Source organism: Scyliorhinus canicula, chromosome 4 (assembly GCF_902713615.1).
Source record: "Scyliorhinus canicula chromosome 4, sScyCan1.1, whole genome shotgun sequence".
Classification (NCBI taxonomy): domain Eukaryota; kingdom Metazoa; phylum Chordata; class Chondrichthyes; order Carcharhiniformes; family Scyliorhinidae; genus Scyliorhinus; species Scyliorhinus canicula.
Window position 1 is genome coordinate 34,589,942 of NC_052149.1, and position 21,183 is coordinate 34,611,124.

General features: G+C 44.4%; 1 protein-coding gene across 1 annotated transcript in view; it reads left to right on the top strand.

The window, feature by feature from the left end:
- LOC119964467 (CMP-N-acetylneuraminate-beta-1,4-galactoside alpha-2,3-sialyltransferase-like) overlaps window positions 1-12,226 on the top strand; it is a 617,002-nt gene extending 604,776 nt beyond the window's left edge. Inside the window, 1 exon segment of the mRNA XM_038794008.1 lies at window positions 8,847-12,226. Within this exon segment, the coding sequence (XP_038649936.1) occupies window positions 8,847-8,936 (90 nt within the window). The 3' untranslated portion in view covers window positions 8,937-12,226.
- The last annotated feature ends 8,957 nt before the right edge of the window (window positions 12,227-21,183 follow it).

Sequence of the window (21,183 nt, forward strand, 5' to 3'; positions counted from 1 at the left end):
AGCCCGACGCCGTAGGCTCCGGCAAGACGGGCTTAACGAAAATCGTTAAGCCCGCTTACCGGAGTTAGCGCCGGCTGACGCGTCATATGACGTCAGCCGCGCATGCGCAGTTTGGAAGACTCCAACCCGCGCATGCGCGGGTGACGTCATCGCGTTTTTGCGCGAAACTCGCGTTTTTGCGCGAAACCCGCGCATGCGCGGGCCGGGTTGCCCCTCAGCCGCCCCGCGAATGGATACTGCGGGGCGGCGGAAGGACAAGTAGTGCGCGGGCATTGGGCCCGCTGCCCGCGATCGGTGCCCACCGATCGCGGGCCCATGGCACCCTTGGTACGGCCGTGGTACTGCCGTGCCAATCGGTGCCATGGTTATAAAAAGCGAGTTTGTGACGCCGTTTTTACGAACGGCAAGACCAGGTGTGTTTGCCGTTCGTGAAAACGGCGGAAAGGGCTGGGACTTCGGCCCATCTAACAGCTGAGAATCGCTGCCGGCCGTAAAAAACAGCGGCAGCGATTCGGGTCGGGACTTCGGCGGGGGGGTCGGAGAATAGCGGGAGGGCGGCAAAAATGTCGGGAAGGCCCTCCCGCTATTCTCCCACCCGTCGTGGGGGGCGGAGAATTGCGCCCAAAGTGCCTGGGATTGGGGGCAGTGTATTGAGATTGATATAACACTGGTTGGCAAACGTGAAACAAACAAGAGGAATAAATGGGTCTTTTTCCACATGGCAGGCTGTGATTAATGAGGTACTCCAGGGATTGGTGCTGGAACCCCAGCTATTTACAATATATATATTAACGATTTAGATGAGGGAACTAAATATAATATCTCCAAATTTGCAGACGACACAGAGCTGGATTGGGAGGGAGAGCTGTGAGGAAAATGCTTCAATGTGAGAATGAAATAATTTAGTTTATTTGAGTGGTAACAACAACAGCAATAAGTTGCGAACAAAGTAAAACATCCCAAGGCACTTCACAACAGTGCTATCAAACCAAACTTTACACTGGGCCACATAAGAAGATATTAGGACAGATGCCCAAAGGTTGTCAAAGGTTTCAAAATCTAATTGCTGCTTGGAGGAGTCATGAAAATAGTACATCAATTGAAAAACCCAGCAGTTTTGTTTGGGAAGATTTATGTGTCAATGCCCTTTCTGAATACAAACACACCAGCATTTAGCAGCAAATTTCCAACTAAAGCAAACGTGACAAAGTGTTATCTTGAAAGTTACAAGGATAGCAATGTAGAAAATATATAGCAGGATCTCAGGATAAATTGAATAGTGAGTTTGTGAAGACATTATTTCAGGAAGTCATGATTGGAATTGAGGAAAAGACCTACGGCCGGATTCTCCATTCCTGAGACTGTGTATTGATGCCGGAGCAGGTTTTGTGGAATTCTACGACAGCAAAACTGGCAGACCTGGACCAATTCACTAACCATTGAGGTGCTAGCACTGGCACCACGTGGAACACGATCAATTCCAATGAAAATCTGTGTCAGATTCATCAGGATTGGGACGCGAGAGGCTGACAAGCTGCAGCCGCATAAGAGCACACCACTCGTGGCAGCAAGGTGATGCAGTGGTTAGCAATGCTGCCTCATGGCACCAAGGTCCCAAGTTCGATCCCGGCCCTGGGTCACTGACCATGTGGAGTTTGCACATTTTCCCCATGTATGCATGGGTTTGATAATAATAATCGCTTATTGTCACAAGTAGGTTTAATTGAAGTTACTGTGAAAAGCCCCGAGTCACCACATTCCGGCGCCTGTTCGGGGAGGCTGGTATGGGACCCACAACCCAAAGTGCAGGGTAGGTGGAATGGCCACACTAAATTACCCCTTAATTGGAAAAAATGAATTGGGTACTTAAAATTTTTATTTTTTAAATGAGCACCCCATTCCCCCCATACACTCATCCCAGCCAACAAGATGGCACTGGTTGCCCTGGAGCATGCCCATTCCGGTGATGTGTTGGCTGGAGCAAGAGGGTACCGAGGTGGTTGTCCTGGGGGGCACCCATATGACTTGTGGCACTAAGTTAACAGTGGGCAGTCAGCAGTATGCATAGCCGGATGCAGCCTGGCAGGTTACGGCAATGGTTTTCCGTGCCTGTCCACCCCGGCCCTACGGGCCACTTCCTGGCCACCCCCCCCCCCCTGCTCTCGCACCTCTGGCAGAAGCCCCCCCCCCCCCCCTCCCCCCCCGGCCAGCAGCTCAACTATCAGCACACTTGGGCGATATTGGACACTGTCCCTACCCCCTCTCTCCCCACAGCACCTGGTTCACAATTTTTGAAAGTAACCGTGAACCTTGCCTTCGGGAATTCCCCCCAGTGGAGGAAAAAGATAGTGGAGGACCCGGAGAATACTGGGTCAGGCCCGCTAATTTTAGGCCAATGGTATTTACAGTACGTGCAGAGTGAAACATATTGACCCCACTGTTGAGGCACAGAAAAATTGCGATTTGGCTTGAACCCGGCGCCCGCCACAATTTTGTCGTCAAAACCGATTCTCAGCCAAATGCGTTTCGTGATTCCAGCATCGGGCCGACGGAGAATCCCACCCCTGAGTTTTCAGACTGAATTGTACAGCTCTGATTTTGAAGTTGAGGTTCTGACAGTCTTATCACGTAGGTTTGATGTGATTACCAAGGAGAGTTTTACATTTGGAAGATTCCTGTTGATTAATTTGTCACCTACAGTCAGGATCATTTATTTTTATAGTAAACAAAGTCCAAAGAGGTGCCTGGCTTAGGGCACTTGTACTAGCTTGCTATCAGGTATAGGTTTATAAAGCATTGATTTCAGTCCCATATGCATTTCTGATCTGGGGGTTTCACCAATGGGAAACTTAGGATACTGGATTAGCAGGTTTATCAATGCTCCTTCCCTACTGTTATACCCTACAAGAGGCCCAGGGATCTGCAACTTCAGAGTACCTGTGGCCTTACCTGAGTGCGATCTACTCAGATGAGGGGGGCGGAGCTACCCTCTTGAACCAGAGACTGCTGGGACATAAATACCACAGCCCACACCTGGGCCGAGGTGGGAGACCCTTCAGGGAGTAGGTGTAAATATATAAAGACATGGAAGCATAGAAAATAGAAGCAGGAGGAGGCCATTCGGGCCTGCTCCGCCATTCACTATGATCATGGCTGATCATCAAGTTCAATACCCTCATTCCCCCATATCCCTTGATCCCTTTAGCCCTCAGAGCTGTATCTAATACCTTCTTGAAATTACTCAACGTTTTGGCCTCAACTACTTTCTGTGGTAGCGAATTCCACACATTCACTACTCGCTGGGTGAAGAAATTTCTCCTCACCTCAGTCCTAAAAGTTTTACCCCTTATCTTCAAACAATGACCCCTAGTTCTGGACTCCCCCACCTTTGAGAACATTCTTAATTAAATCGTAACTTTTTCCTACAGTCGCTTCCGAATTGTCCAGAGATTTTACATCTACACAAAACTGTGTGGGGCTCCCAGTACCTGAGTAAGAAAATGCCTCAGGAGTTGTACTTGCCAGGTGATTGATGATTTAACTTTGTGACCCTATTGGATTGTGTTGAGATGCTATGATTGGTTTCCATCTACCCAAGCAACAGAATTAAAAAAAGAAGCAAAATTATCAGTACTTAACCACTTTTGGAAAGCATGTGGATGTTTGGTGACATCCCATTTGCCGATATAACTTGTATTTATGCAGGTCTTTAATTCCATAAAATATTTTGAGACGCTTCATGGAAACAATTATCAAACAAAAATGTAACACAAAATCTCAAAGAAATGCTAGGAAAGAGGATCAAAAGCTTGGTCAGAAAGGTAGGTTTTAAGAAACAATGTGGAAAAGGGGAGGTGTAGAATCCTAACGAAAGAAGAAAACCATTCAGCTCATCAAACCTACTTGAAAGCTGTCCAATTAGTCCCACAAGGCAGCTTTCTCCCCATAACCCTGCACATTAGTCCTTATCAAGTCGAAGTCCAAATTGCCCTGTGAAACCTACTATGGAATTTGATTCCATCATATTTTCAGGTCTTGCATTCCAGATTTTTACATCATTCTGAAGGAATTTCTCTTAATTTCCCCTCTAGGCCTTCTGTTAATTCTATTCAATATATAACTGTTGGTTACTGGCCACTCACCAGAAAAAATAGTTTTTTCCACCATGTCTATCAAAACCCTTCATAATATTGAATACCACTGCTAAGTCACTCCTTAAGCTCTAAGATAAACAATCCCAGCTTCTCCAATCTCTCTACCTAGCTGGACCTTTAATCCTCTGGTATCATCCTGATAAACCATTTCTATACCCTTCCCAAGGCCTTGACACCTCTCCTAAAGGTAAGAAGAAAAAATAGAGAGGGGAGGTGCAGGGAAGGAATTCCAGAGTTTATGGTTGAGGTACCTGAAGGCACGGCCTGCCAATGGGGTGGAGCAATTAAGTTTCCGCATGCACAAAATCTAATTTGTACTTAATTCTTCTTAAATTGGTCAGTTTGCAGGATTGAAGGAGCTGGGAGCGAATTATGAGATTTTGTCAGGAAGGAGATAAAAAGTTTCCCGCTGGAGACGGCCTCCACATTGCTGGAGGTGGTGCTGACAGCAGGAGGACTGGAGAAGGGGGTGGTGTCGGGGGTTTACGGGGCTATTTTGGACGAGGAGTAGGCACCACTGGGAGGGATCAAAGCAAAGTGAGAGGAAGAGTTGGGAAAAGGTATGGAGGAAGGGTTCTGATGTGAGGTGCTCTGGAGAGTGATCGCCTCCACCTCATGCGAGAGGTTGGGGCTGATAAAGCTGAAGGTGGTATATAGAGCACACCTCACAAGGGTGAGGATGAGCCAGCTCTTTGAGGGGGTAGAAGATGTGTGTGAACGTTGAGGGGGGCGGGGGCGCAAGTCACGTTCACATGTTTTGGTCCTGTTCAAAACTGGAGGATTACTGGAAGGAGGTTTTCAGGGTAATCTCTAAAGTGGTGCTCGTAAAACTGGACCCGGGCCCTCGGGAGGCCATATTTGAGGTGTCGGACCAGCCGGGGTCAGAAACGGTAGCGGAGGCAGATGTTGTGGCCTTCGCCACGTTGATCGCCCAAAGGTGGATCCTGTTGGGATGGAGAGCAACCTCTCCACCCTGTGCCCTGGCGTGGCGGGGGGACCTGTTGGAATTCTTGACTCTTGAGAAGGTTAAGTTTGAACTGAGGGGAGGGATGGAGGGGTTCTACAATTCATGGGCATTATCCATTATGCAATTTCAAGAATTGGAAAACATCGAACATTAATTGAGAGGAGGGGGACTGTATGTGTTAATGGTGACAATGGGTGATTCCTGATTCCTTTTTGTTATTTGGTTATGTTAACATGAGAGCATTGTTTGGGGGTTGATGGGAGGATGGGATTGTTGTTGTTGATATGGGGATTGACATTATATTCGTTAATTCTTATTGTTTATTGTTGGTGGGTGTAAATTTGGGAGAAAATGTGAAAAATAATTTTTTAAAATAAATTCTTCTTAAATTAATCGCTGATCTGTTTGATTAGGTAAGGAATGAAAATAGGCTAATCAACCTGTCCAGTTTGTAGTATTGTATTAGTTCAAAGCTTGGTATGACCATTTTACATCATGTTCCAATCCCTGGCCATACTCCTAGGACAGATTCTCAGTTTCTGAGACTAAGTGTTGACGCCAGCGCAGAATCCGTGGACTTCCACGACAGCAAAAGTGTTGGCGCTGCACTTGGACCGATTTGTGACCGACGCCGTGTGGGACACAATTGATTCCAATGAAAAACGGTGCGGGATTCGCCGGGTCCACGATTGACACTCGGGAGGCTGACAAGCTGCAGCCGCACATGCATGTTACAATCCCCACACACACTCATCCCAGCCAACAAAATGGCACTGATTTGTGCTGGAGCATGTCCATATAATTGATGGCTAGGCTGGGACCAGAGGGCACCCAGGTGGATGGTCTGGGGGGGGACACCTATACTACCCATGGCCCTAAGTTCACAGTCGGCTGTCAGTGGCATGCATGGTTGCCTTACCAGCTCCGGTAATGGTTTTCTGTATCCGTCCACGCCAACCCCACAGCCCACTTTCTGGCCAGCTCCCACTACTCTCCCCAGCCCTGGCAGAAGCCCCCCAGCGAGCGGCACAACTGTCAGAAAACTATGGCGCTGTTGGACATTTTCTGTACCCCCTCTCTCTCGCTCAGCAACCACCACGCCAGTTTCATGATTTTTAAAAGCACACATGAACCGCGCTGTCGGGAACTCGGCCCATCGGAGGAAGAGAATCGCAGAGGCCCCAGAGTATACCGGACCCGCTAATGACACGCAAACGATGTTTACTGTACGTGCGTTCCAGAAAGCATTGGCGCCACTGTCGAGGTGACGAAAAATAGTGATTTTGGCGTCGGAACCGATTCTCCGCCCAATCGTGTTTCGCGATGTCGCTGTGGGCCAATGGAGCATCCCACCCCTAATCTTTCCTGCCTTAGTAATTTAATCCAACTTTCTTTAAATGCCTGATTTGAAGTATCACAAAACAAGATCTATTCTGTAGAGGAAGCAGGAGTAGTAAGATTATGTTGTCTAAATTATCAGACACTTCGACCTGTTTATTATTTAAACATTTTACCCAGTTGCCCTTTTATGCGAGGTGAACAAAGGACAAACACAGGTTCACGATTCAACCCAAATTTATTTACATGTACAATAAAGCAGTTACTCTTCCAAATTGTCCCCAATACTATCTGTCCAAGATTCTAATACTACCCATGCCAATAAACTTGATCGAGCTGTGGCTCCAATCCTCGGGAGTTGCCGTCATCTCAGGGCCCTCGTATGCGAAGGTGGTTCTGACACGTCTCTGATTTGTCACCGAGTCTGGTCCATAGTCTCCGTGGCGAGTCTTTGCTGGGGAGGGTCACTGCGTGTTCCCCTTAGCCCTTTCTTTGCACCCTTCCAGAAGTTTTTCTGGCCCTCAGACAATGAGGTCACTTGGTGGGGGTTGTAGCACCCAATGAAGTTGCCAATTCTACATTACACCAAAACCTCCCCCCAGGGGTCCAACCTCAGGTGCATTGTCCGCATGTAACCTTATCCCATAAGGTAACGGATGGAAATCAAGGTGCCAAAATGTCTGGCTGCATCTGGGCAAGAACTTGCAACTCCAAGGTGCTGTGCTAATATGTGTTCTGTTCTCTTGCATCCAATCTTGTTCCTTCGCCCTCCAACAATTTGGTTGATAGTTGTATTTTATTCTGAGGGGGGGTGGATAGAAAAGTGGGATTCCTTGAGGTTTAATTGCTTTCAAAATTACATGAACAAAGACTGGGTCATCAGTCATCTATTTCAGATCCAATAATCCACTTCCTGAGATGAGCATGTACACAGTATTACAGAATATTTTTGATGATTGTCCAGCCAGCTTGGTTTATCAGTGATACCTGGAGTTGAGGAGTGGATTGTCCCCTAGAATTAATCCCATTTTGCTTCCAATAGCCCAGCAGATCAGTGTCCTCATGAATATAGTAATCATTGCCGAACTGGCAGTGGGAAATTCTGCAGTGCTCTGTGCTGATACATTTTTAATGTTAAACTCCAAAAGTGTGCCCAACCCACAGATTGAGGTCAATACACTCTGGTTATTACCAATCTGAATTCTATAGCAACCAAACAGGCTTGGTTAGGTACCTCAAGCAACATGCTACAAATACCTATTCCATCTATAAAATCACTCCTACCTTAGCTCCTCTGCTGAAACCCTCATTCTCCTTTTGTTAGCTGTAGACTTGACCTCTATTTCACTGCTGGCTGTTCTCCAATCTCTCATAAACTTGAGATCATCCAAAACTGCCTGCATCCTAGCTCACATCAGATCCATTTCATCCATCACACCTGTGCTTGCTGCCAAAATTGGCTCCTTATCCAGCAACACCGCAATTTTAAAGTTCTCATCCTCGTTTTCAGATTCCTCGCCCTCCTATTTCTGTAACTTTTTCCAGCCGTACAACCCACCAATCTCCTCCGATTCTGACCTCTGCCGCAACATTGATTTTAATTGCCCCAGGACTGGTGGCCATATTTTCAACGGCTCAGGCCCTCCGCTCAGGAATTTCTCCCCGTAAACCCTCTCCGCCTTTCTATTTCTTTCTCTCCTCCTTTCAGATGCTCCTTCAGACCTCCTTTGCCCAACTGCCATAATAGCTTCTTTAGATAGCTCTGTGTCAAATTTTGTTCGATAATCACGCCTGTGAAGCTCCACGTGACGTTACCTTTCACTACATTAAAGGTGCTCTATAAATGCAAGTTGTTGTTGCTGCTGGGAGCTTTCATGCATGTCATACAAATGGAGGATTTAAAAAGTCTCTGTGGAAATGGAATGACAATGGAAGAATAGGGATGAGCAATGGTAGATAATTCAAAATATTTAAAATTTTCAGAAAGAATTTCTAGAAAACCAAAGGTGTAATCTTTACACTTGATGGTCCACAATTCTTCAAATTTTGAATGCTTTTAAGTTAAAATACTTACCTGGAAGCAGCTCGTTTTAGAAGTCTATTCATCTACGGTTTTAAAAAACTTAATTTTCTTTTCATTAAATCATTATTGGTCAGGGGTGAATTGGGCTTCCAGTCAAAGATTTGTTTTTTATTATAATGTATTTGGAGTTCATTCAAATCTTGGATCCCAATGTAATTCAATTGAAACAGAACATTTACCAGAAAGTTGTTTTTCTGTACATGTTTATCAGGATTTGACCTTAAGCTGGAAGACGCATGTTCATAATATTTGTTATTTCACCCAAAGTATTAACTATTGATGTTTTCTTTTAATTTTGTTCCAGTCTTGGACTCATAATATTGGAAAGGAGAAAGAGTTCCTTCGGAAATTGGTGAAAGGGCAAGTGATTACAGATTTGACAGCTGGGATTTGAGGCAACTTTACTCTGGTCGCAAAATTAAATTGGGGAAATGAAGCAAACCGCAAAGGCAAACAAAAAGAGTGTGGCCTGTGGACTCTCAGTACCTCAATGAGGACAAGGATACAGCTGTACCAAACTACCAGGAGGTCTGCACATCTGAATAAAACACTCACCTGTCATCTTGCATCAATACTATCCTGGGGGTGGGGGGGGGGTGGATTTCTGTGCAGTTACAATTCATTGCTCCACTTTAGTGTGCAATGAGAAAAGAAAGACACTGACAGACGTGCCATAATTACCTCTGGAGAGAGAAGTGCAACAGGATTGTTGAGGTATTTCTCTTTTATAGCTTGAATGTAAAGGCTTTCTTGAGCTGCGTGAACAAACACTTTTACATTGTGTTTATTCTAGTTTATTATTTCCTCTCCCAACCCCAAAAATTCACGAGACTGGCTATTCCGTCCCAGACTTGTCCATTATTGCTGCTATTCCTTTTTGGGGTAGAGGATTTTTTTTAGAACTTTATCTTGAACAAAAAAAATGTCTATACAGAACAGAAGCTGTGAAAGAGGTTAAGTACGGACAACCTCTTTTTATTTTAAGAGCAGAAAATCGTGTATTACTGGTAATATTTTGCTCCGTCTGTGCTGCCGAGTGCTGCTATCACTCGTGTGTACAATGATCAGAAGAAAACGCACCATCGAATGGCTTTAGTAACTGGAACTCTTAAACTTGAAACACAATTAAACCTTCGGCAAGTACACACACATCCCAGTTTGGATACCTGCTTGGAAAGCATTTTTTTATTGTTACAAGTAGATCACATCAGAACAAAGGACAGGTCATACAGACAACTGTTTTCATGTGTTTGTATTGTGCCACAGTATTATCGATTTGAATTGCAGTGTTGCTGGTTCATGCCATGCCATGGTACAAACCCAGCTTTCAAGAGTTTGGAAGGACATCTCTCTACTCGCTGAATCCACATTTCTTGCAGGACTAGCAAGTAAACTACACGAGGTGGCGTTATCTCACCACCATTCAACAAGCTTTGACCAGGTGTCACCTTCGGCTCTTTATTGGCAGAATATGATGGATTTTCAATTCTGAAAGACTTAGTAACTATGTTTTGTTTAAATGTGTTTTCTTTCTTGTTCATTGAGTGAATCTTATTGGTATGGAGTAGATAGCTCTGAGCAAAGCAAAAGAGCAATCATTGTTTGTTCTGGTACTAATATGACATGTTTTGGAACTATCCTGTTAAACACATTGTTCATGTTGCCAGCTTGTCTATTTGCTGTGCCAGGTTTGATATGTAATTGAAACTCACTCACTGGGGATTTGAGTGAAAAGTAACTTGGATTGCAGTCACCTGGTTGGAAAAGCACTTTCCCTCCAGCCATTTAAAGCATGTTTTATTGTTTAATCTCCCTCTTTTGTCTCATTTGCCCCCAGTTGCATCCAGATATGTCTCAAATGTGCTCCTGCCTTCGATAAAAAAGATAGGTGGTGCTTTTTTTATATGAGACAAAACACAGAACAGGATACTATTAATGACGTATATATTAAATTGCAAAGCTCGTTGTGTGTGTCAGTTAGACTTTGGAATTTGTCAGCCCTGAAATTCGAATTCTGCAAAACAAATCAAGCAGTTCAATGGCCATTCTATCTGATCTCACTCTCAACTATAATGTAGTAAAGTTGTTCCAGAATTCACCAACGCCCAATTACATTAAATAGGCAATAGAACTGTTTCTTATTTGATCAAACGGAAAGTAAGATTACTATTGAAAAGATGGCTGAATTAATTAGTGTTACATCTTGCTCAGCATCTCCAAATGGTACCTTTAGTATCTTCCATTGCTACTCATTGCCGTCAGAGGTTATTTTTAAGGCATTTGGAAATTGCTTAGCAAACATTGGGCTATATTATGTTTCTTCTATCCTACCCTTCCACCAGTACATACATACATGGTTGCCTGTTGAATTTATGACATTATTAAGGATTTTCAACTGATCCATATATAACCATTTAAGATGGCAACCTCAAGATGCCCACTCAAGTATGAATACATTTCTAACTGTAACAACCCTGGAAAGCAAACTTACTTCAGATAATCATTATAAAAGGGGTAACCTCACTCTCTGCCCTAGTAAATAATGCAGGGTCGATGTGGAAGGAAATACCAGGGCAGTAAATGTTCCACAGGCTCTAGTTCAGAGCTAACCTAGCAGAACAGTTTGACGCCAATTTGTTAAATATATTCTCAATATTGGGGGAAATGGTTTCCAGTTTTGTTTGTCACTAGGATTTCGGTCTCATTTCCAGAAGAGTTATTCTATTTGCTGCAACTGTTCTAGTTGAACTATTCTTTCTCATACCCTGGGCACTCATTGGATCCGGTGTTACCCAATTAGCTGTGGTCAGCAAACTTCATTAGTTTGCAGAAGCTTTTTGAAAACAAAATGGCTGATAATTGATGAAAGGTTCGTGAAATAGCTCACAAAGTGTTACTTTCTGTCTCACTGTGTTTTGGATGCGGGATAGTTCTGGCTTTAAAACTGGAACCAGATAGCTTTCTGTTTCTGTGATCCGTTTTCTGCATTATTTCAGAATATTATCTTCCGAGAGCCCAAATGTAGAGGTAAGAAATGAGTGGTAGTGCGGATAAAGTATATTAACACGTTGTTGATTACATGTCCAATATTATCAAGATGAAAGCTGAAAAGAATGGGGTCAACTGAAAATGGTAATTCTGTGTTTGTATGATATTTATCTTTCAAAACTGCCATGACTATCAGTTTCTTGCATTTTGAGACTAATGTGGCCTTGAAATTGTTCTTCAACATCGCCTGCCTACAGTCAAACCTTGTCACTACCGGTTTGTACTGTCGAAAAATTATTCATGAAAGAGAACTCAAACTGTTACGGTTTGAGCACTAGTGCTGACATTATTGGATGTTGGGGGCAGGATGGGAATTGTTATATAGAGATTTTCTGAAAGCACCATTTATAAAATATGGTCCTTTAAATTTGGCTTCAGTTCCATCATTTTTTCAAGTATGAATGTGGTTTTGTTGGCACCAAGCCACAAGTAATCAGTGGCATCCCAAACATTCCTGGAGAAAGAGCCCCAAACTATTCAGACAGTGTCCTCCGAAAACTTGGCTTCACCTTCAAACACGGTGGGCGGAATTCTCCCAAAGGCCCAACAGCGTTGTGAAACCTGGAGAGGTTCACGACGTCGTCGGAGGCCTCTCCCGGCCCTCTATTCTCCCCTCCCCGGGGGGCTAGGAGGGCCGTGCCGGGAAACTGGGCTGCGGGGCCTTGACGCTGGCATCAAGGCCCGGCGCACCGAAAATGACGTGGCCGACGCGCCTAATGACGTCAGCCATGCATTCGTCACTACCGGTCACTCCGCTGCCCTGCAAGACGTGGCGGCTTGATCTTGCGGAGCGACGGAGGGGAAAGAGTGCGTCCCGTTGAGATGCCGGCCCGACGATCGGTGGGTACCGATCGCAGGCCTGTCCCCTCCCGAGCACAGTTGTGGTGCTGATTCCCCTCTAGGCGCACCACAAGCCCCAAACGGGCATATCACGCCGTTTTCACGACAGCAGCGACCAGGTGTGGTTGCCGCCGTCATGAAACGGTCGCGAATGGCAGGCCACTCGGCCCATCGGGTTCGGAGAATCGTCACGGCGGCCCGCGATTCTCCGAGCGGCGTGTTGCAAAATGCGACACGCCATTTTGGGGGGTTGGGAGAATCGCGGGTGGTGCGAGAGTGAACCTCCCGCAATTCTCCCACCCGACCTGGGCAGCGGAGAATCGCGCCCGGTGCCTCAGAAACTCATTATTCATTAAACTAGCCTGAGTGTGAGGCTAAGCCACTTCAGCTTTGTGGTTTTGTATTCTCTTTGCATTAGCGTCAGTTAATACAATATCAGACTAATAAGCATATGAGTATAAGAAATGGGAGTAGCGGTCGGCCATCTGGCCCATCATGCCTGCTCCATTAATCAATAAGATCATGACTAATCTGATTGTGGCCTTATCTCCTCTTTCCTGCCTCTTTATTCACTCATGGGATGTGGGCGTCACTGGCTACACCATTTATTGCCCAACCCTAATTGCCCTTGATTGTCCTCAATAACCCCCTTGACTCCCGTGCCAATGAGAATTTGTCTAACTCAGCCTTTAATATATACAATGACCCAGCCTCCACTGCTCTTTGTGGAAAAGAATTCCAAAGACTTAACTGCCCTCTGAGAGAAAATATTTCTCCCTCATCTTCAATTTAAATGGGAAAGCCCTTCTCCCTCGTTCTAGATACCCCCATGAGAGGAAACGTCCTCTCAGCATCTATCTACCCTGCCAGGAGCCCCCCGAATCCTATGTGTTTCAATAGATCACTTCTCATTCTTCTAAACTCCAATGAGAATAGGCCCATTCTGCTATAGCTAACCTCATAAGATAACCTCCTCATCACAGGCGTCAGGCTAGTGAACCTCCTCTGAACTACTTCCAGTGAAAGTATAGCCCTCCTTAAGTAAAGAAACCAAACTGGGCACGGTACTGCAGTTGAGGTCCCACCAGTGCCTTGCACAGTTGTAGCAAGACCTCTTTATATTAAATTACACTTGCAATAAAGGTCAACATTCCATGTTTTTCCAACATTCCATTTACTGGCTGTACCTGCATGCTAACCTTTTGTGATCCATATACACGGACACCCAGAATGCTCTGTACTGCGGCATGGTGCGGTCTTTCTCTATTTAAATAATATTCTGCTTTGTTCATTCATTCAATTCAATTAGTGACATGGAAAACTAGAAACCAATATTTTACTTAATACTAGATTTATTGCAGAATGCAACATTGCAAATGTCTCCCTCCTCCCTAACCAACTCTGTGTCCCAGATGATGGCGAGTTGGATGCACAGTGGTAACGTCACTTAACTTGTATTCCAGAAGCCAAGGCTAATGCTCTGGGGACATGAATTAAAATACCACCATGGCACCTGCAAGAATTTAAATTTCGTCAATAAATCGTATTGGTGACCATGAAGTTATCATTGGTTGTTGTAAAAACCCATCTCAGTCACTAATGTACTCTGAGGAAGGAAATCTGCCATCCTTGCCTTGTCTGGCCGACGTGACTCCAGACCCACAGCAACGTGGCTGACTCTGAACTGTCCTCTGAAATGGCCCAACAAACGACTCAATTCAAGGGCAATTAGAGATGGGTCACAAATGTTGGCATTGCCAGGATACCCACATCCCATGAAAGAATAAAAGAGAAGTCTGTCTTTATATTCTTGAATAAAAATCAAGTTAACAAATTAACTGCCCTTTAAAGAGGCAAAGTCTGCCTTTATACTCTCTTGATAAAACAAAAGATAAAAATCAGTAAAACAAAATCAAAAATAAGAGTGGGTGGGAGCCCTTAGTCGAGCAAGTCTGTCTTTATATGCGCTCAACGTACTTAATCAATCAATGTCTTGAACCTGTTTGTGCTTAACATTAATATTACAATTAACATACCATTGGCACGCTTTTCTATTCTTCCTGTCAAAGTGGACCCATAAGACATAGGAGCAGAATTAGGCCATGATTGAATGACGAAGCAGGCACACTGGGCCGAATGGTCTATTTCTGCTCCTATGTCTTATGGTCTTGCCATTATCCCATAGGGAGTTCCTTGAACCTAGGAATGTTCGGACTATCTGCTGTATGGTGTTACTGCGAATGGAAATTACCCCTATTTTTGACTGCTGTGGTACTGTGCAAGGAAGCGCTATCTCACATTGCAGCTTCACTTTCCCAATGAATAAAGGTGGAAATGGTTTCACAGCTGCTGCATAAATACTTGCAACTGTTGACATAATTTAAATATTATCACTGAACCAGCCAAAGAGCCGGTTACGATTACGGAAAAGTGCTCCGTGAGGCAAACAATGCATCAGCCTGATACAGCTCCAAAGGTGCTCACATTTCAACCAATGATTTGTTGTTAGCATATCTTACAGAAAAATACTAAGCTCTAGTGCTGATAAATCTCATGTCCCTGGCCACACAGGGACTTCACAAATGTTAACTCCCACATACTCCACAATAATAATTTCACCAGTCTTGAGGGAAGGAATTTCTCCTCATAAATTACTTTGCCTACTAACTACATTGAGTAGCAACACTGTTGACTTATTATTCCTCTCCCTTGTCTGTAAATGGTCTTACTGCATCCGTCATCCACTGTAGTTCTATAGGAACACCACAGAAATGGAAAATAAACCATCATGAGTAAGCATTTATAACAGGATAACATCTCGCGGAAAGCTGATAATTCCCTAGCCTCTTTAATCCTAATGGGTTATAATATAGCTTTTTCACCAAGAGAAAGTTTTATCCATTTCTGACATCAACCAGCCAGTTCATGTGACATTAGTGATTTAAACTGCTTTGGTCTGCGCTTCTCCATGTAGACAGAATTTTAAATTGTTTGTTTCGTTAGTGAGATATGGGTTTGTGACCTGTCAACCCTTTTGACTGCATCAAATGATGGTTATATTCAATCTCTATCAATTGTATTTAAGTACTGAAGCCATTGAGGTGGCCTATTGATATGAAGATTGTAATTTAACATTCATTCATATTACAAATTACTGTTTTATTACACTCGGGCCCCAAATTATTTCAGAGGTGTAAATTTTCGTATTCCCAGGATTTTTATTAACTTTAATCCATTCTCTTGCAGCCATCTACCAATTTGACTTTGATCCAGTTATTTGAAAACGTGAATGAATTGCCCAGGGCTGACAAGTTTATCTCCTCGCCCACCATGGGGAAGTGCCAGGCATAGCCAGCAACATGACTGACATCGGAAACTTGAAGGTTGAGCCATTGTCAGCAATCCTGTAGTGCGCATTTTGATGTTACAGTGCACTGCCACATAGATAAACCCAGTTTTTGGACAGTTGTTATTGGTGGCAACAGGAGTCTCACTTGCAGGAAGGACTGCCAAGTTATGTGCCGTAACTTAACTGAACAGAGGCAAGCCCTCCCTGGGATCAAGGACTTCGGTAGAAATCCTGTCCCCTGAGAGCTCCTGGCCAGTCTCAGTGGCTGCTGTCAGTAATGGACCCACCTGAGGCCTAAGATTGCCAAGAGAAACAGAGCACAACTGAGTCATGGTGGAATGGGGGAGAGTGGTCACAGGAGTTGAGAACACCCACAGCGGTGGGCTGAAGCCCTTACGTGGACATTAGTTGCCCACTTAAGGGCCTTAGTTGGCAGGACAGGAAGGCCACTCACAAGCTTTTCTGACTCAGACATAATTGGGATAGAAGCCGGAAAGTGGCAGGGACCTCACCTTCCTGCCCGATTAAATGCCTCCCCTTCCCACCCTTTTCGCAACCTAACCTAATCTGCCTCAGGGGAGAACATTGAATTCCACCCTTTGGTTGAATTTTCCTTCCCCTGTTACCTAATTCCATGCTTCATCACCATTGTTGGTTCCACTTCCTTTGCTATATTATCAAATGAGTGATAAGCATCTTTGAGGCATGATCGACCTTGCCAATAATTCCTCACTTACACATCAAGTTGCTCATTGTGGCTTTGAACTGTTGAGATTTTCCTAATGAACACAGATAAGTTTGGTAATATAAAAGTTAATGATGCAGTATCGTTTTTTATTGGAGGTGTTCTGAAGCTCTTTCAGTACTATTTATAGAAGTTTAATGAATGTGCTTTATGGTTAGGCGTAACTTAAACTTAAAAAAATTCGAGTAAAATCAACTAAATGATGCAGTGAGTTTGAACATATTGGGAGTGATCTACCAGCTGCGTGCACCCACGTACAGGCGAACGGGGACGCGATGCAGCCAGTTGATGCCAGGAGAGACCTCTTCTGCGAACTACCCAGCTCGCCATGCCTCCTGCGCTCTAACAGGTCTCGCAAGACTTTGCAATCTGCATTTCGCCCATTGTGGGCGGGATCAGTATTTGGTCAGTCTGCATATTGGAGTGAGTAGCTAATCTCACTTTTATATGCAGCTTGCCTGATGTAACCAAGGTATTGGGATCTAATCCCTTTGCCTCAAAGACCTTAGGCGAGCACGTTCAGTACTGGTCCCCACAAATGGGGACTAGGCGGAACAGCACGTGGGGGGAGGGGCTTTCCCAGGGGATTGGAGGCCCAGGGTGGTTGGCTCAGGGCACGGTGCCACCCTGGCACTGATGGTACCACCTGGGCACTTTGGCCCTGCTGGCCTGGCGCCCTCGCAGTGCCACCAGACTAGCAGGAGCTCTACCAGGGTGCCAGACTGGAATTGTGCCCGCACTGGAGATCGGGCCTGGGGGGTGTCCTGCCCATGTAAGGTGGGATGTGGGGCCCCGTGGACTCCCTTATAGGTGAGTTGAGGCTTTGGAGCATCGAATTGTTGCATCGGGGGAGGGTCGCAAGATTGGGCACCATTTAAAAGATGGCGTCTCGATCTCTTCCTGTACTGAGAAGCTCTGGTGAGCCGAGCTCCTCAGTGAAGGAAACGGGCCCTGGCGGAGCGTTCCCCATTGAGGCCTCGGATTGCTTGGTCGATCGCATGGTCTTTCTCGGCGCAGTGAACACCCGGCTAAACTAGCTTGACTGCGGCTTAGTTGCAATTCGGTTAGATTGCCTGTTAACTCAGCAGTTGGTTTTAAGTGCATTGTTCAAATTTTTCCAGTACTTATCACAGAGGCATATCCTAATCCACACAAGTGAAGTTTTAATAGTATGGCTTCTTCAAACAGATTAGAAATGTTTCTTGGTGATTGAAGAAATAGAAAACTAGGATATTAGCTCTAATTCTGGCAGCAAACAAGGAGCTATGTAACTTCTATATTTCACTGAGAATGAAATGCTTTAAAATATTCTGCATACAGTCCAGAATTGGGGAGCAGTATTATATGTTCTATCCCTTCAGTATTCAATTTGTTCAAAACAAAAGTGTAAGCTTTAGTTTCAAAAGAAAAGGCACCATTTTCTGAATTTTCCCAGAGTGTTGGAAGCAGGTTTGGAGGCAGGTGATGGGGTGGTTCCTGGAAAATGGGAGATAAAGACGTCAGGCCAGTAAAGCAGCACCTTTCCGCCTCCCTCTGGGTTTCCGAGGGGTGGATTGCCAGTAAGGTCAGGAATCCTTGTGAGTGAAACACGTAACCAATTAAGGCCAATTAAGAAGCCAATAAAGAACCATTTTGCATACGTAGTTGCTCCCTCCCGATGGCACACGGGTCGCTCGGAGAACTCAACTGTCATAATTGCAGCACTATATAAATGTTGATAGCAACATTCAATGACAGCCATAGTGCTGGCAGGACAACTCCTTGAAACAAATATTTTGGATAGTTTGCAGCAAGAGGAACTTGGTGCCATTGCATTGAATTAGAGAGATAAATGGCTGGTTTTCCCTTTAAATCTCTGTCTTTAAATGTGTTGCCATGTACTCTGGAGCTGGCTGACCTCCTTCTGCCTTCCTTTGGAAAGGGTGACTGTGCCTGTGCCCTCACAGCTTCCACCCTGACCTCAAGTCAGTGGCTGGTTTAGCACAGTGGGCTAAACAGCTGGCTTGTAATGCAGAACAATGCCAGCAGCGCAGGTTCAATTCCCGTACCAGTTTCCCCGAACCATTGGAATATGGCGACTAGGGGCTTTTCACAGTAACTTAATTGAAGCCTCCTTGTGACAATGAGCAATTATTATTATTATTATTATTATTATTAAGTGGCACATCCGTGAATCGTGGGGCTACCTTCCCCTTCTGGCACCCCTTCCTCCTTTTGCATCCGCAAATTTGCTATCCACAACGCACAGTTCTACCACTGTGTGTGATGTCTGTGTCTCTTTGAATGATGATCCCTGTCTGAGCTTCTGAGCGCACCTCCTTCCCCCTGCATTTAATTAAACATTGTTCCCAGAAGTGCCTTCTTAATTGGTTGCCCCCTTACTGCAAGGTTCAACCAAAAGGTCCAGTACTAGTGTTGCTGATCCTGATGTGGTTGTGATGCTTCATCAAAAACTGCTTGTTCAATTCCACCCCATGTTCATGTCAGAATGTATGATCAAACGTACCAAGATGGCAAAATATGGCAAATGGGCCTTGTCACCAGGGCTTCAGTAAACCAGCCAATTGCACACATTGCAACTGTCCTTGTATATTTTGGGAAGGGATTGAAAGCAATGGTCTTCTGGACTCCGAGAGATTGCTTTATCTGTACCCAGTTCCAGTGTAAACCGATCCAAACTGCCGGTTATTAAATATGTTTTACTACATATTTCAATAACTGTGTTGGAGCTAAATCGCAAATTTTGCATGGATGCAGCTGAATCAGAGAATGTTCAAGTTCTTCATCGATAGCCAGGTCAGTTTTTAAAGGGGCGTCACCGCACTAAATATCATCTTCCTTAACTAATTAATTAATTTAGTAGGAATAATGCCATTGGTACCAATGAATTACTAATGTGTTTTCATAGTGCAGAATTTTGATTATCAGGAATAATCTGATAAAGTGATTATTTAGTTCAATCAGGACAATCCAAATAACAAGGTTGTAACTGTATCTACTGGTACAAATATTGCAAACAAGTATGTACTTGGTTATTAAGGATTGAAAACCTTTCAGGGTGGTGTCCATCAGTATCCAAGAAATGCTGAATACTAAACACCATGTCCAGCAGGAGCAGAGGGTCATAAATTGAAATACTAGCCCTCAGTGATATTCAAATATACTTCCACTCATCATATTAGCTCGGCAAGTTCTTAACATAAACATATGATAGTCCATTGTGTGGTAGTGAACCAAGAGAAGGCAACTGTGAATGATTCTGAAGGTTGCCAACCCTCCAGGATTATTCTAGAGTCTTCAGAAGTAAAGATTAATCCCTTGAACATATGACCTCAAGCAACACAGTGGGGGGAAAAAACATAGGGGCATTAAAGTTTTCCTTTTCTTCAAACACTTTTGTCTATTAGTTATAAAAATATTGGAGATGTGGGAGAAAGGTTCTATGACATGACGAGAAGTGGGAAGTCTGGATGAAATATGCAAGAATTACATCCAACTAGAGCTGGTCTGAAATGTAACCAAAAGTGAATTATAATCATGGCACCAAATAGCTGTTCCCAAGTTCTCCCCGTGTCTGTGTGTGTTTCCTCTGGGTGCTCCAGTTTCCTCCCACAAGTCCCGAAAGACGTGCTGTCAGGCGAATTGGTCATTCTGAATTCTTCCTCAGTGTACCCGAACATCCAACTTGGGACCACAACCAAATCAGCCATGATCTTATCAAATAGCAGAGCGGGCTCAAAGGGCCAAATTGCCTCTTCCTGCTTCTAAGTCCTACGTTCCTAAGCTGTGAGGACACAGGGAAGTTGAAAAGATCAAGACAGTGGGCAACAAGGTGGCAGCTGGATTGTAATGAGGGAGAATGTGAGATTTGCTTTGGTCACAAGAATAGAAAAGTGGATTTCTTTTTTTTTAAAGGTGTTTTAAGTTGTAAATGTTGATGTTGTGAAGGACTTGGGAGCACTCATAGAAAGAACACAAAGTTAGCATACAGGTAAGACAGTGGTGCCATGGTAATATCACTGGATCAGTAATCTAGAGGTTCAGGGTAACGCTCATGGGTTTAAATCCCACCATGGCAAATCTGGGAATGTAAAGTTGTTTCAGTAATGGTGACCATGCCAACTATCATTGCTTATTGTAAAAACCCATCTGCTTCACTAATATCCTTGAGGGAAGGAAATTTGTCAACCTATTCCGGTCTGGCCCACAAGTGACCCCAGGCCTATGGGAATGTGATTGCCTTTTAACTGCCCTTTGAAATAGCCCAGCAAGCCACTCTGATCAAGGGCAAGTGACACCCATGTCCCATGAAAAAGAAGTCTTACAACACCAGGTTAAAGTCCAACATGTTTGTTTCAAAGACTAGCTTTCGGAGCACTGCTCCTCCCTCATGAAAAAGAAGAATTGAACAAATGTACAGCAAGCAATTAGGAAGGTAAATGGTATTGTTGGCTTTTGTTGCAAGGGGTTTGAAGTGCAAACATCAAGATGTCTTGCTACAATTATACAGGGATATTATGAGTCCATTCTTGGAGTATTGTGTGCTGTTTTGATCTCCATAATTAAGGAAGTCTATACTTGTATTGGAGGCTGTACTGTGAAGGATCATTCGGCTATTTCCTGGTGAGAGACCCAGTGATGAGAGGCTTAGTAAATTTG